General features: G+C 52.5%; 1 protein-coding gene across 7 annotated transcripts in view; it reads left to right on the forward strand.

The window, feature by feature from the left end:
* The window catches only part of SCMH1 (Scm polycomb group protein homolog 1), a 71342-nt gene extending 55489 nt beyond the window's left edge, over positions 1-15853 (forward strand). For 4 of the 7 annotated variants that reach the window (XM_040586699.1, XM_040586702.1, XM_040586704.1 and 1 more), the window contains 4 exons: positions 4828-4959; positions 10509-10712; positions 11854-11996; positions 13825-15853. In XM_040586699.1, the coding sequence (XP_040442633.1) occupies positions 4828-4959; positions 10509-10712; positions 11854-11996; positions 13825-13950 (605 nt within the window). In that variant the 3' untranslated portion in view covers positions 13951-15853. Of the gene's footprint in view, positions 1-4827; positions 4960-10508; positions 10835-11853; positions 11997-13824 lie in introns of those variants that run through there. The other 3 variants (XR_005826869.1, XM_040586701.1, XM_040586703.1) reach the window with 3 other exon arrangements.
* The last annotated feature ends 774 nt before the right edge of the window (positions 15854-16627 follow it).

Raw genomic sequence — 16627 nt, forward strand, 5'->3', positions numbered from 1 at the left:
CTGTGCTGTAAGAAGAGGAGCTGTAGGAAGTGGGTTGGCTGCTGTGACAAGTCCAGGAGCAGCATGTCTGGTTACTGGGACTAGAGGCTACCGCTCTAGGGAACCTTGCGTTAGAAGAAATACCCACTTTCAGTGTGGAAGTACCCTCTTGTCATGAGATAGAGCAAAACCAGAATGGAAGAAAGAGGACTCGGGGTCTGGGCATGGCAGCAGGCTGGGATGGAAAGGGTCCTGTAGCTCTCACACGTGGTTTCTAACCACCGTAAGATGTCAGCAATGTGGGTCTAGGAGCTGAGCTGTCTGGCAGGGTGGAAAAGTGTAAAAACCAAAGTCAGAATTCAGGGAAACTCAAGCAGAGCACCAGATAAATGACACAATGCTGAGACCTGCCCATCCTGAAGTCTTCTTTTGTTTTTAGTGTTTGCAGGGATTAAGGAAAGATTCAGCACAATCCAGAGAAGTGGTAACACCTAGTCCTGTAGCTCATAACTGATGTCTCAGGGATTGTTGGGCATCTGGTCATCTAACACCTTTCTCAAGCACCTGAAAGAAGATTGTAAACATTGTTATCTACACATTCCAGTGGCTTCTGATGAGAGCAAAAAAACCAGTACTGGCATTTTGAGAGGTTAGGGATGGTCATGGAAGAATGAGGATAGAGTTGTACATCAGTTAAATCACACCAAGTGTCAAGGCTGCCATGGTCTCACCTTCAGCTCTGTGTGTCCTGCCTTGTTTCCTCTGCAGCACAGGTGCTCGTGTGCCCGAGTGGGGCTGGTTCTTCTAGAAAACGATCACTGGTTAGAACTGGGAGCTGGTCTCAGTTCCAGCTTGTGAGAACAAACTCACTTTACAGGAGGACCACTGCTCTCTGTGGAGAATTCATATGTGTGCTTGGGGCAGAAGGCGGCAGGTCTGCAGCAGCCCTTAGGTCAGCCGCGCCCTGGCATTCTGTCTCGCTGAGTAAGGCGTAATCATGAAAACAAGGGGAAACAGATCAAGTTGTACATCAGGAGACAGCAGTTTTGCAAGAAAACTGGAAGTTTTCTTTCTGTTAATAGGGACAGGGATGGGCTGTGAGGTGTTGTGAACAGGTAGATCTGATCTGGAGCTGTCTGAAAAACGGGACTGGAGGGACCTTCTAGACCCCTGAGCCTTGGGTCCCGTCACTGCAGGCACCGCAGCGTACGGTGTTGCTTTGATTGACTGTGGAGCTGGGGATTTTGCTTTTCCGCTGGAGGCTGCTGCAAGGTTTTCTGCTGAATTTTTTGAAACCACGTTGTAGTCTCTAGCCCAGATTTATTCTTGGGCAACTTTGTATCCGTGTCTTCTTGTCTTAACATTGTCTTTAGCTTAGTTCTCCTTCTGGAATTAGTTAGAGGGCAGCTGTATCCTTCAGGGGAGCTCGTCTTTTAGCTGCTCTGGTAAGGAAGCCTCTCAGCAATCCTTACCGAGTGTTGGTTTGAATTAAACTTAATGAGGTGACCGGAGTGTCACCCAGCACTCTGGGGAAGAGCTCGTGGGGGCCTGGTGCAACAACACCGGCACCACCATGTTCACAAGAAATGTCTCTGGAAGCCTCTTTTTGTTACTGCATCCTTGTAGCAGGTAATGATCAGCCTGTACTGGTCACACACCCTGTTCTTCTCATCCATTATTATCACCTGCAAGTTCCCAGCTGATGGGATAACGCTTTAAGTGCATACCTGCGTGTTGCTGCTGGATTTATCTCCTTTCTGGTACTCCATTCTGTTTTTTTTTTCCTGCGTAATTTCAAGTGCTACTTTATCTGGCCTAACGTATGGGGAAGACATCAGCAGATTTCATTGGTGAATGTCTAAAATTGGTGCCAGAGTTATTAATAAAAATATTAAATGACACTGGGCTTAAGAATGGTCCTCAAGAAAATTCATTAGCAATTGCTCTTCAACGTCATGCTCTTGCTTAGTGCTCTGCCAACTGCTTTTCCCCTCAGGTCAGGTGTTCGTGCATATAACAAGGCTTCTGGTAGTCCTCATGTTCTCTGTCTTAGCTGGTGGTTCTCCATATCAAATGCCTTGCTGAATTCCAGGTAAATGAGATTGGCCATTCTTCCTTTGTGCGATAGATCAGTTATTTTCCCATGATAAGGAAATTGTTGGGTTAGCCTCCTCTGACAAACACCTGTCGCAATATGTGCCGTGTGTAATTGCAGTATTTTCTCTACCCTTTCTTTCAGAACCTCTTACATGCCTTGTGGTACTGTTGAGGTCAGACGTGAGCAATTTGTTGCCAAAATCATTTTTTCACCTTCTTTTTTAAATGTTAACACAGTGTTTCCAGTCATTCTGAGCCGTGTGTCCCTGAATTTTATTAGAACATTTTGTGCAGCAGACCCAGGGTTTAATGTACGCCTTCTTTCTTAAGTTATGGTTTGGCTTCCTCCACACCCTCACATCCTCAGTTTGATACGTTCAGTTATTTGACTTCCACTTAGTCAGTGGTGTATATTTTCATTCCTGTCCCATTCCTTTTATCCCTTGAGCCTTGTCCTGGTGTTCAGCGTGGCTGCAGCTGGAAGTGAAGGGTGGGATTTGTTCTGTGGAATGCCTGTGGATGTCACCGAGGCATTGACGATGGCTGAGCTAGTTGTGTAGGCATGCTCTGCAGTCGGGGCAGTCAGCACTTCTCCCGGAGCAGGAGCCTTGACTGGCTTTGAGTTGATGAGATGAGGTGGGCAGCCTCTTGCTGACTGACAGGCGTCCATCCTGACTGCCTCGTGATGGCCAGCAGCACAGACCCAGGCACGGGCAGGTGTGCTTCTCTTCTTCCCCACCAACCTCTCCGGTCAGGTGAGCTGAAATGTCCCTCAAAGCTGTCCCATCATTTGCAGACAAGGACGACCTTTCTTTTTCTTTTTTCTCAGTCTTTACCTTTCTGCACAGTCTCTTCTCGCTCTGTTCCCATGCACTTGTTACTTCTGTAGCTGAAAAGACAGTCCTGTCTTTTCCTTTGCACTGCATGAAAAGACAGAATGAGTTAAACAGTTCATCCCTGTACTCGCCATCCTCTGAGGTATAGGACCCTATGCTGAGCAGGTCCTTTTCATCTCCAGTAAATTATCTGCCTGTTCTCAGCACCCTTCTCAAATGAACATTTATCTACTTAGATTTGGGATCCTTTCCTCCCAGATTATTTCCTCATCAATGATACACACTCTTGATGTTTATGGCATCTTTTGAACTGAAGGTATTTTCTTTTTTCCTGGTGATCCACACTGTGACTGCTGAGTGCAGCTTTATGTATCACTCCATTTCTTTGTTTTCTTAGCATTTGTCCTTTAAAATCAGAGACCCTAACTACAGACCTTCTTTGGGTTTATCCTTCCGTTAATTTACACTGACGTCACTTCTGATCCGCTGTATTATCTTCTAGAACCTGACCTTCTGTGTTTGCATTACTTTTAAAGTCAAGCAGTTTTAAAATAACCCAAAACAAAACTTGGTAAAACCTTTAAAAAGCATCACCTTTTGTTGTGGTTCCGTGACTGTTTGGTGAAGAAGATCGTGCAGTTTTACATTTAGAGATATCCAGAGGCGTTACTAAGAGCATGTTTTTCCCATCTCTCTCTGGGCAGTGAATGTTTCTTACAGGGACTTGTCCTGAGGACAGTGTTTGTCCTTCTAATAACGTTACGGTGATTTTTGGTCATACGTGTGTGGGAGTCCCAGGGGCTCAGTATAAGCAGCTTACCTTCCGTTTCCCCAAAGGATTTTGATAAACAGATATTTACCTTTGTATTTCTCTGTAGCCAACTAAATTGTGACTGTCTGATGCTTCCCACCCGTCTGTACCTTCGTTTCTTTGTTTGGCGTGATGCATCTCTCCTGGTGTCCCGTCCCAGTCCCTCCCTGCTGTATTTCTGTCACCCCTCTGGCACCCGTTCCTGCCCCGCACCCGCAGCTGGGGCGGCTCTGTGCTGTTGTCCCGCTCCCAGCGTCTGTCTACGAGCATTTCACCCCTCTCTCCCCGCACACCTTGAATGCTGCAGGCTCACACGTGTCACCTGTGCTCGGGGCAGCTGCAGGGACCAGCCAGGAGCGCTGGTGGCCCACGTGGGCAGGTGGTGGCTGGTGGGTGACCTCTTCATTGCTTCTCAGTTCACTGGGGCATGGTCTGCCACCCCCTGTATCGCTTGCCTGGCTGCTGTTCCCATCAGTGTTAGCGCTTCCATTCTCTGTGTTCATCCACCCACTGACACTTGTGTGCAGCCTTGAGCCACCTGCAAAGAGGCGTCTCGCAGCCCAGCCTGACATCTCATCTGCCGCATACGATATGGAGATCCCCATCGTTGGGAAGCATTTGGAGAAGAGCAACAGCGACAGCTGGGATGCTGGAGGGATCCATTTGGGGAAAGATTGAAAATTTGAGTATGGTTTAAATTGGTCTGTGGCACCAAGTGTTTGCACATCGTCCAAGGGTTGTTTGCAAATTGTCCAAGGATCACGTGCGTCTGAAAGGTGAAGAGTGGGGAGGAGCAGGAATTGTGGGGGATGAGCCAAGGGGTAAAATGAGGAGAAATAGAATTAAGTCAATCAGAGGTGATATTTGTGATGAAATATGGCAAAACGTGGCTAAGATTCTTCTTTAGGTTTCTCAACACCCTTTTTTCTCTGATAAAACTTGCAAAGCAAAATATAAAGTGTTAAGCGCTGACAGATGTGCTGGATTGCAGTTTCAATGGGCTGTTACCAGGCTGGAGATGCATGCAAGTCTCAGGTGACTCTGGCAAGACTGAATTTCCCAGAGAGTCTCCACTCCTAAATAGGGCTTGTTCTCTTTTCCTAGACAGAAGCAGTTCGTTAGACGGCACTCTGCAGGGACCAGGCCGGGGTACAAAGCGATATTCCCAAGATTCCCCTCCATACAGTGCTCCTCTCTCCCCCAAGTTACCAAAGAATGATCGTCACCCTTTGGAAGGTGAGCACAGCGTCTCTGCCCAAAGCTGGTTGTTTATAGTGGCTTGGAACGGATACAGCAGGATTAGATTTGCTGTGCCAAATCAAGCCGTGGGTTTAGGAAGTCTGTTTTGCTTTGTCTCTGGCATGGTTTGGTGCTTGGTGTTTCACAGAGAAGAAACCACTCTGTACCAGGGCAGGTTCCCCAAGCGGTTGTGTAAGGCATGTGGAATGCAGGGAGAATTCCTTCTGATAGTCATCATCTAATACCATGTAATCTGGGATTTAATTACCCATATTTTAGCTTCCATTGCTATGCATGGTATTAACGGTCATAAAACTGCCCAGTTGCTTCAGTCAGTCTTCCCCTGAATTTTTTCGTGATGGTTTGCTGCAGTGTATTGTACAGATGCTGATGTGCAGCTGTACGGCCAGGAATCTGCTGCTCTTTCCCAGGATCCCATCTTGTTCTTCACAGTCCTCCCTAAATAGCAGGGAGGGTCTCACTAGCATGTGCTTCACCAGTGAAACCAGATCAGATTGGGGCTGCAGTGCCTGCTGGGTAACTGGGGCGGGTGTGCTGTGCCACGTTCTCAAAAGCAGTTGCAGGGACATCTTTGGTCTGTGGCCCGCAGGTGTCCCTTGCACGTGCAGGTGGGAGATTTCCGGGCGTCCAGGTAGTTGGGGGGCTACCTGAACCCTGAGCAGGGGTCTTCAGTAAATACACTTCCACCTTCCGTTTTCTTTTGAACTGCCCACGCTCCATAACACAGACCCGAAGTTTAACCTTGCTGCAGCCCTTTAATTAATTGGTGGTGGGATCTGCCAAGGTGTTAGTCTCTGTTCTTTGTAATGTGTCCCTAAAAAATTGCTGGAAACCCTTGGCTGGGCTCACAGTTCGGTGGCTTTGTGCTCTGTTGCTGTCCCTTGAATCACCATTTCTTGCTGAGTTTGCTGGGCTTGGCTTGTTGAGCCTAGATTTGAGAGTGCGCAGCCTCCCATGCGCTGTGGCATAATTTAGACTCCATCCATCACTGTGCCCTGTGCTCTTCAGGATTATTGGCCCCGTATCTAAGCACAGCTGATCTGAATTTGCATCTTGTGACAGTTTCTAGTGGCCTCAGTATCTACATTGATTAAAATTGGAAGTTTGTCATGTAGCTGAAGCAAAGAACAAGGTGATTTGTGGGACTGTCTCATCTATTCCAGCATACTGAGAAGTCAAAAATTGTTTCCTGAGTCCCAGGCTGTTTCTCACCTCTAGATACACATCCTTGCTGGTTTTGACATTCTCCTCTAATGTGTCAGCTGCTGCACACAGGTAACCATCAGCAAAGCCAGCCACTGCTCTACCAGCAGGTGGAACACGGAGTGTTCACCTGTTCCTGCAGCGTGGCGGTGTACTCCAGGGCGCCTTGGGTGAATATTGTACACTCAGTGTTGTCAGCGAGGAGACAAAGCTTCCTTAATGGGTAATTCCAAGAGAAGTTAGGTTGTCTGCAAGACTGATTCTTAGCCTACTTCAAAATCTACTCAGTTATCTCTTGGCCTTTGAATGGGTCGTGCCATCTGGATGCCCAGAATACTCCAGCCTCTTCTGTAGAAGTAGGTACAAGTGAGCAGAAAGTGTGCCTTCATATGAGGGTGATTCTGCCGGTGTGTGAACTTCCTACAGCAACTTGGTCTTGTTCTGTTCCTGGCCCAGGCAGGGGGTGTACAGGGCAGGGGGAGATGAGGTGCGGTTCCAAATTCCATCTAGAAATTCATTTTTGTCCCACAGCTAAAAGCCTATTCATGGAGGAGGCTCCACCATGAAATGTAAGTGCAAGCAGGAATATTTGCATTTCAAGAGGGTATATTTCAAGAATATGAGGCTGAAATACCCAGATACGGAATATTTCTTGAGCCAGGAGGTACATCTCACGGTGATGAACTCCCTCAGCAGAGCACAGCCTGGCCTCAGCAGTGTGACAGACAGCAGTACCTGAACAGTTTCCAGTTTGCCAAATTGAAGGCAGTGAGTAGCAGTGGGATGTCTTCGTTCATCATGCCTTTGGCAAGAAGTCAGAAAGATAAGGAGGGGATCTCACTTCTTACATTGTTCTTCCTCTTGCATCCAGTGGCATTTATGTAGCTTTTTGCTAAAAAGCTGCAGTTCCAGCACAGTGGGGACCTGCTTTTCAAAGACTACCATTTGTGGGAAACAGTGGGTGTTTAGTAGTTGTGCAAATCAGATTTATGCTTGTGGCCAAACTCTGTGTTTTAGCAGTAAAACGGCACTCTTGAATCTATAGTACTATTTGTTTAATTAAACTTTAATTATCTGCTCCCTGCCTCTCTGCCACTAATCGTGGCATGTTTTCCTACAATGCTCTAAATGCAAGCCTTTATTTAAAACTAGCAGTTTGTATAAGAAAATCTGCCTAAGAATTAACCACCGCCTCCTCGCTCCGAAGCTGCTTATCAAGGGTGAAAGGATTCTTGATAACGTATGTGCCTGAACGCAGTCTGTGCCCTGCCGCTGGCAGAAGCGTGTTGCCTTCTGCTACAGACGATTCACAGGGCTAGTAATTGTTCCCCTCTTGCCTTGTTTCCCTGTCCCCTTTCTGGAGGTATCGTTCATCTGAGCAGTTCTCTGTGTGGTTGTGTTTTTAAGAAAATCCTAAATCTCTCTTGCATTGACCCTACCAAGAAGCCTCCAGCTCTGCTGCGATGTTTGCAGCACAGCCAGGACCCCACCAGTCCAGAGGTGGGTAACCTGGGAATGGACATGCAGCTTCAGTTCTGCCTCTGGGGCAAAACAAAGGAGTGCTCCCCAGTGGCATGGCCTCATGCTCTTCTTCAGGTGGTCATAAGCACGTGCGAGAACACGATCACCTGTTTGAAGAATGTGTCACAGTGCATTCACATCAGAATAACGACTGGGTTAATTGTCGAGCTGAATATTTTCTGGGGGTGAGTTTTGGATCCATTGCACTGACATGAACCTGCGCACGTGGTCTCCCAGCCTCCCAAGCTGTAGACTTCCCTAGCTGAGCCCAGAAATTCCTTCTGCTGACACAGATCCCCTCTTGTGTGAACTTTGGGGTCTTCACAAGCGGTTAGATGAGCGCGTTTGCCTGACCCAGCACATCTGGGACGAGTGTCCTGGAGCTTCCTGGCAAGTTGAAGCTTTGTGCCACCTCACAGAGGGTGCTGGTTTCCGTGGAGGATGGAGATGTGCAGCACAGGCCTGTGCCCGCTGGTCCCTCTCAGGCCTCGGCACTTCCCTGTGAGTCAGACATCACCTTTAATGGGAAGTGGTTTGGGTTTTAAGCAAAACTGTCCTGTTGGAGAGGGGACCAAATGTCATTGCTGTGAAGAAGCTCATGTGGAGTGTGTGTGGGTTGGGCTGGGCTGGGCCAGGGAACCTCTGTCCACCCCGGAGCCAGAGCAGCCGGCTCAGGGCTGGGCTTGCATCCAGCCTTGTGCTGAGATTGGATGGTGGCAAAGCGGTGCAGGAGTGGAGGGAGGGGTCCAAAGTTGTTCAGGAATGGTCACAAGTCAGAAAGCCTTCTTTTATGCTTGAGGAGCAGGTGAAAACACATCTACCCGTGTGGGAAGCAGGCCAGCACACAGGTCACCAGGGGAGTAACAGTCTTCACACCCACCCTGTTTCTAGATGAGATTTAAGGACGTGGTGCTGGTTTCTGAGAGCATCCCAGAGACCTAAAAGCAAAGAAGGGCAGAAATGCCTCAAGTGGAGGATGACAGCTCAGGAGATGGAGGGTTGCAGATGCGCAGGTGATAACCACATACCAGCTTCGCTGAACTGCAGAGCAGCTGGGCGAGGGGGATGTTTCTGTCCTGTGGCTTTACGAGGTGAAGCCAGGGAGGTGTGGGCTGGCTCCCTGCAGCTGATCTCACTCCTGGGATCTCTGCTCAAACACCAACAGCAGAAGCACTGAAACCAGAGCTTCCCAGTTCCCAGAATAGTCCTGTAGTTCATAGAAACCAGGGAAAATAACGTGCCTCAGGAGAGGTTGCCCCCCAGTTGGTGGGGCCCAGTGTCTGCAACACTCATGTACCACTTCAGGCTCTGGCAGGCTGCGTCTCCCTTCAGTGGAGCGTGGCAGCACCAGCTTAGCAGGCAAGTTTGGGAAGATCTTAACAGCCTTCGGGTCTCCTGGGCTGCAGTATCACCTCTGCACCCTCGCCACCATCCCGGTTCAGTACAGCTGTGCTGGCTTCTCATCTGCAGCTCCTGTGGTCTGTGAAGTCCCAGGGAAGAAATGCAGAGCCTGGCTGGGGCAGTTGCTCAGGTTTCTTCATCCTTGTCACCTGCCACGGTGTTTGAGTGGCAGCAGCTCAGGGCCGTGAGCTGCCCTCATGGTCTCTGGGGATGCTGGCAGAGGAGCTCCAGCTGCCAGCCAGATGCAGTGGCCCAGCCTAGAGTGCGCAGGCAATACTCCTCATTGTAGGAGCTGCTTTCCTCTTTGGCTGTATGAACTTGCCAGGCATTTAATAATTAAGAACACAGGTATTTGAGGATGACTCATGAGGCATCAGGTCCACCTTTGCTGAGACTAGGTTGTGCGTGCCATAGTAGGATCTACAAACACGTGGTCCTAGGATGAAGCTGTCACAGTCTTAACAGCAAAGGGAGATCCTGCTGGCTCAGCCGATACAGTGTGTCACCCCAGATAGTTTCCTGAGCGCCTCCATCCTGATGCTGCCATTGACAGCTGGAAGTTAAATGTGTTGCTGGAAGAGAAGGTGAGGAAGCCAGTCTCAGTGGGACCCCTGCCCCCTGCCCAGGGAGAGCCTTCTGCCCTGTCCCTTCAGCACTGTGTCCCAGCAATGGGTGTTGTCACTGACTTGGTTAGGCAATGGAAAAGGGCCCAGCAGGAGGTCAGGAGGGGTGAGCAGCTGGTCACCAGCACCTTGCCTTTGGGGCAGGAGGATCAGCAGGCTGTGCTCTCTGGCTGTGACAGTGCAGCAGAGCTGCTCAGAGGAGCCTGCTGCTCTCTCCTGCTCTGCACGTGTGCTGCTCTACAGGCCACAGCGTGGGTCTTACTGAATATCCCCCACGATTCCAACCACTTGGTCCGTTACCTCACACGCTAATGCCGGTGATGTGCGGTGCTTGACCCCTTGGGGAGCCTTCTTTCCCCACTCAGGGCTGTTGTGTGAGTCCTGTGTCCATTGGCATCCAGAACGGGCAGCCCTGCACCACCTGCCCCTGCGGTGCTCGCAGCCGCAGAAGGGCCTCGGGCAGCAGCAAGGGCGCGGGACCGCGGGCGGGAGCTGGTGGCGGCATTAGCAGGGTGGCTGAGCTGTTACTCCAGTCTCAGTACCGACCATAATCACTGCTAGCTGGTTGGACTGCCATTTGCTGGGCAAATAGCAGGCTGGGGCGCTTTGGCAGTGCCTGGTTTAATTTATGTGCTTTCGAGGAGACCACCCACGTGGTGGTTTGACCCGCAGCCGTGCACCAGCGCTGCCTTTGCTGCGGTTCTGCTCTCTGCCACCGAGCGTAACTTCGGGCTGCGTGGCGTTCGGGTGCACTGACTGCAGCTTGGTGCGTTCCAGGTGAAACCTTTGTTCTGGGAGATGGCCTCCCAGGGCCCTTGGAGCCTCGCCTGGACCCCATGGACTCTGCCTTGAACTCTGTCAATTCATCCAGCCACAGCAGGAGCTCCAGAGACTATCGCCTGCAAGGATACAGGCACCTGCACCAACCCTCTAGCCTCACCCAGGGCAGTACCTCTGCCTTGCGTAGGCTTAGCTCTGGGGGTAAGAGAGTTAAGAAGCCAGCCCTCTGATTGTAAATTTGGCAATAAAGGGCTTGTCTAACTCCAGTTACACCTTTCTAACTCCAGCAAGTACCAGAGACTGGCCTCTACACTGTTAAACAGGTAGTCTGTTAGGTTTAACAGTAGCTCTAGAGACATGGCAGATGGGTGGGTGGAAATACGGAGAGGTGATGCTTGCAGGGTCGCTCGTTGGGCGTGGTGGCTAGGTGGACCTGGAGACAGTGGAGAGGAAGGAGAAGGCAGGAGCTGAACTTGCAAGCATGGGCAGGGGGTTGTCAAGTGGTAAATGGGTGTTTGAGTCTGTGAGGATGGATCAGGAATGGGCAGGGAGTCGAGAACTGATGAGGCTGGGAGCGGGCGGCCAGGAGGGTGGGTGCATGTGTGGGTGGCATGTGTCTGTGTGGAGGAATAGGGGCAGGAGAGCTGTTCACCGGAGTAAAGCAGCACGTCGAATCCAGGTGTTTGCAAAAAAAGTTGTGATTTTAGGTGCACGGCATCAATCAAACTTTCTAAAAAGCTCAGGTTGCTGACGCCTTGATCCGTGTGCCTCCTCCCACAGCTGTGTACGCAGGCAGAGCCAGTGCTGGCACCTTAGGAGCAGGACTTCTGTTAGTTCGGGCAGTGCTTCACGACAAGAGGATTCCACATACGGGCTCAGTCCATCAGAAAATGCAGCTGGTGAAAACATAAACCAGCTTTGCCGTGTTAGATTTGCTAAAAGTGGTGTTCGGAGTGGGGGGAGCATGGGGAGAAGCAGTGCACAGGGAGGGAAGTGGGGATGGAAGATTGTTTTCTGCAAAGGTGGGAGCCGTCAGCAGAGTGGGAACTGGGGGGGGCAAACTCGGCTGAAGGGGGGCAAGGGGAAATTGGGGTTTAGACTGAGGAAAAGGGCTCAGTGTAGGAGGCTGCCCTGAGAAGTAAGGCCGAAGGAGAGGGAATAAGGCGTCGGTGCTGAGCCTGCGCTGCAGGAATCTCTGGGGCACAGCTGGGACGTGCCCTTCTCATTGTCTCTGCCATTGCTTTGGGAGAGGAGACAGAGCGGTAGCTTGAGGGTGAATAACTGATGGAGTGGTGCCGTGGGGATGCTCGGAGTAACGGCTGCTGTCTCGCCATCCCCCCAGGCTCAGATAGATACCTTGGGTCGCGAGACGTCTCGCGGCTGAGCAGCCGTGACCCCTCGTCCTGGACGGTGGAGGAGGTGATGCAGTTCATACGAGAATCAGATCCACAGCTGGGACCCCACGCTGACCTCTTTCGAAAACATGTATGTATGTCTGTATATATGTATATAAATATATATATGCATGTGTATACATATATATGTGTGTTGTATATGGGAGGAGGCAGATCATCACACAAGGAAAATCTAGGAGAGTCAGCAGCACTTCGTACCAGCTGAGGTTTTGTGCTAAGAAAAACATCTTCATAAATCCTGCTCATACTGTGTTCAGGCTTGGGATCCTCTTACTCAGAAATCATCAAGGGGAAGGCATCGCCGCCCAGCTGGAGCTAAAGCACTGCTGCCTCTGTGCGGGTGGAGCTCAGCTCTTCGCTGCATTTGAACCCTCTCACTGAAAACACAAAAACTTGTTCATTCTGGAGTCTTAATATTCACCTCATAGCAAATTTATCCTGGCAAGGAACATGTTCTAAGTGGAATTCATTGAGTGTGTAGCTGCTAAACTCCCCTATTTCCTCTAAAAAGGAGTCTCCCAAGGCTCTGGTTCTGGTGCATATCTTTAAATGTGTAAAATAGCTGCAGACCTATAGCTTTGTACAACTAAAGCTACAAAAATTATGACATCTCCATGTCCTGATTCCTGTCAAACAGTTTGTCTTCCTTCTGCCTTTTGATTAAGTCCATGTTATAGCTGGTGGTTCTCATGAAGTCAGAAGAGCATATGAGAAAATACCTGTCTTCCCCAGGCAGGAGAGGTGGACGCGATGCTTCTTGGTCTGTGCTGGGACAACACTCGTTTTGTTTTGTTTTAATTAGTTCTATTTTAGAACCACCAGTAAATTGAAAGTGTTTTGTTTTAATTACACAAGAGAGTGCTCAGCTCTGTAAGGGATAAAAGTCCCCTGTATTGGCAATCCTGAGGAAGAACTTCTCTGTCATCTGAAGAGGGGAAAAGCAGAACAAACCTGGTACTGGAGCTCACTGGAGATCTTGCCAAGTGTGAGACCTAACTGAGCATCGACATAGGACAGGATTTTCTGTTGTTTGAAGTTGTGATTTTTATTTTTCCTTTATAAGTCCAATAACGTTTTCTTCTTGGAAACCTGTCCCATGCAAAGCTTTGGACCAAGCCTGGATTAAGTCAAGGAAAGGAGTGCTGCAAGGGACTGGAAAAGTTAGACTTGCAGATGCTAAGTGCAAAGCTGTTCTCTGGTTATTCCGAGCTTCATGATCCTTCCCCTCCTGAGCCTCAGTGAGGGACACATCTGGCTCAGCTGTAAAGCATCAGATACTTTGAAAGCTGTTATGTTGAAATGAGCCTGGCTGGAGTCAAGATGCTCCACCGTTGCTCTGCCAGCTGCTGGGACTTTGCTTAGAAAGTCCAGAAACCCTCTTTGCATGCAGGGGCAGCCTCTGTGGGGTTATGGGGTTTGGTCCCTTGTCTCCTTCTTCAGCCTTGGCTGCAGGGCTGTTGTGTCCCAGCAGGGCTGCTGGCAGGGCTGGTGCATCCTCTGCCAGGAGATGTCTCCTGCAGTGGGATGACGATGCCCTTGAGTGAGAGGCTGCTCCCTTTGCACTGCGGCTGCCTCGACGGTTCCCCTGTCAAGGAACCCCCCCACGTTTCCTTCCTCCCCACCTCCCTTCAGGATTTGCTGACCAGCTGGACATGGCTCCTTCGTGCCTTATCACCCAGCAGATTTCCCACCACCTGGGGGGGTTGGGGCTGCACCCCTGTGCCGCAGGCAGGGTGGGATACAGGGCTGCCTGTGCTGGGATGTTGCAGTTGGGTGCAGCCTGCCCTGGCTGCCACAGCTGTGCTCCCCCAGCCGTCCTGACGCTGGGCACGGCCTGGCTCAGCCCGGGTCGGCCGTACCGGTGTAGTCACAAGTGCTGCCGTTTCGCCTCCTTGCAGGAGATCGATGGCAAAGCCCTGCTCCTGCTGCGGAGTGACATGATGATGAAGTACATGGGGCTGAAGCTGGGGCCAGCCCTGAAGCTCACTTACCACATCGACAAGCTAAAGCAAGGCAAGTTCTGAGAGGACGCTTGGCAGGACGGACCCTGGAAGCTCCGCTCCTGGCCACCCATACCTGCGCTTGCCTGCCGACAGGTACGCATGCACACACACCCATTTATGCCGCAGATGGACACCTCGCCGACAGCCTGGCCCCGCCGCAGGGGTCCAGCCACCCACCCGCCCCCGCACCAGCGGCCAGGCCCCGGCAGGTGCTCGGGAGGAGGCTGGTGCACAGTTGTCCTGGGGCTTCGCACTGGACTCGAGTCGTGGGCATCCCGTTGGAAGCGGCGGGTCTCTCCCTGCTGCGCAGCCAGCGCTTCTCCGTGGGCTCCCGCTCCTGCTTCCCTGGGATGGAGCCTGTGCGGACTGGGTGCTCACACTGCCTCCTCTCCCTCTCGCTGTGGCTTGTGCGCTCCTGGCCTCGCCTGTCCGGGCTGACGCTTGGCTCCCATCCCCTCAGAGGGGTGGGGGCTGCCGGCTGCGAGGGGGAATGGTGCCCCCGACCTGCACTCAGCCTTGTAGCACCGCAGCGAGCTCAGAGCAACGACCACCCCCATCCCCGTCTTCCACGCCTTGGGGGAGCCCAGCTGCCCAGCCCGGGCACCGCGCACCTCCTGAGCTCTGCCTGGCCCTCAGCTCCCGGCATGCCTCCAGCTGGGGATGCCGGGCTGGGGATGGAGCCATATTTATTTCTGACTGGGGAGGCCGTGCGGCAGCACACGGCGCTGCCGGGGGGCGCAGGGCGAGCTGCGAGAGAGCTGGGGAGCGTGGCTGGGTCTGGGGGACCCACGGCAAGGACAGGCCGGGGTTGGCGCCAGAGGCTGGCTGGATGCTGCAGGACTCGACCGATCCTTCTCTCCTTTTTTTTTTTTTTTTTGAGTAGGGTTTTTTTTTTTTTTGGATATTTTTTTTCCAATAAGGAGTTGCCTGTTTAAAACGATGAAATGATTTTTCTACCTGTTGTTGAACTCACAGCTCTTGGAGATTTTTAGCCAGAGATGCAAAGGTTCGTCTTCCCAGGGGCCCTCCCCATCCTCTGGTGTTTTGGTCCGTCCTAGCTCAGTGTGTGTGAGAGGGTGTTGGGTCTGGCAGGTCAGAGGAGCCCAGTGCAGTGACCTGCCCTTGCGCTGCTCTTCCTGCGAGGGCTTTGCCCTACCCCGGGGCACCTATTTGTTTCAGACAGTCTAATGTATTTATTTTTGATGGCACTTGAGCAGTAACCCGCTGCTCCAGACACGTTACTGCAGCTGCAGGAGTATCAGGGCTGCCTGTGGGACCGGGGCTGCGCGGGCCCCTGGAGCATCGCCTGCCCCGGCCCAGGCCAAGCGGGGGAAGGGCTGGCGGGGGCAGTGGGGGCTGCCCAGGTGTGTGCCCCCGCATGCACCCACAGTGCGCTCCCGCACATGCTTCCTTTCTGCAGTGACCCGAGGGCCGGGACAGGATGCTCCACTGCAAGCACTTCCTTCGTCTGTCCTTAGCTCACCCTCTGCACCCAGAGCAGCGTCTCGCCCTCCTCCGTGCCAGCCGCGAGGGCCCTGGCCAGCACCAGAACTGGCCCCGTGGCAAACAACTCTCCAGTCTCTTGCACTGGGTCAGGTTTACCCCTAAGGGGAAAAGTTGAAAAAAAAAAAAAAAAAAACAAACAAAAAAACCCTAACCCCAAAGTAATAAAAAGGCTTTTTTGTTGTACAGCACAGTCTGTGCTGCAGTCCCTGCCCTTGCACCACCGTGCTCGGAGCGAGGGGGGCTGTGGCTGCTCACGGAGCCCCATCGCTCACAGCATCGGTCCTGGGACGCCCCCATTTTTACCTGACGCTGATCCCGCTGGCCCGCTGCAGACAGGCCCCCATGCGGGGTCAGCCAGTGCTTTTCTCTGCACTTATTTTACGTTGATTTGTTTATAAATAAAAGGATAACTAAGTTCCTCCCCACTGTTTGTGTGTGCACCGATGGGAGCCCGTGGCTGCCGGAGGGGGGGATCCCGGGACGGGGTGGGGGGTTGCTTCAGGACAGACCCCTGGCTGCTGCCCAGCGCATGCAGGAGAGCAGGGCCAGGCCCAAGAAAAACAAAGCGGCACAAGCAAAGTGGTGGTGCAAGGAACAAGGGCTGGTCAGTGAGTGACCTCAGCCCTGCGCCTCTGCCCCACGAGGGTGCCCCGAGGTGGGAAACGGGGGTGGGCAACCACCACCCGCGGCCAGAGGGTGGGCACGAGGTGGGGGGAACAGCCGAGCCCCCTGCATCGCTCGCCGACACAGGCCGTGACCATGGTCTCCACATCGGAGCAGCTGCACGTTGGCCAGGAGCCCCGATGTGCTGCTGGGGGCTGCCCCGTCCCACAGGGAGGGGGCTGGTGGCACGGGCCGGGCAGCACAGGGGGGGCCAGAGACCCCGCCGGGCCCCACACCGGGGCACCGTGACCCCGGGCCTCCAGCGGCAGCACGAGGTGGGGGGAAGCCGGGGTCAGTCCCACCTTCATGCGCCACGAGCCCGGGATGCGCCTGGAGCACCTTGTGGGGTCTCCTCGGGGCTGGTGGTTGGAGGGGCAGGGGGAGCCCAGCCCCAGGGCGGTGGGTGCTGCTGGCCAGAAGGGGTCCCAGCTGGCCCTGGCGCGGGGGGAGCAGCACCCGGCTCTCCTGCAGCCGTGGCGTTGCTGCTGCCACCTGCCCCTCGCACGGCGCCCCCAGCCCGGGCGCCCCC

The sequence above is a fragment of the Falco naumanni genome, chromosome 3 (genome assembly GCF_017639655.2).
Source record: "Falco naumanni isolate bFalNau1 chromosome 3, bFalNau1.pat, whole genome shotgun sequence".
Classification (NCBI taxonomy): Eukaryota; Metazoa; Chordata; class Aves; order Falconiformes; family Falconidae; genus Falco; species Falco naumanni.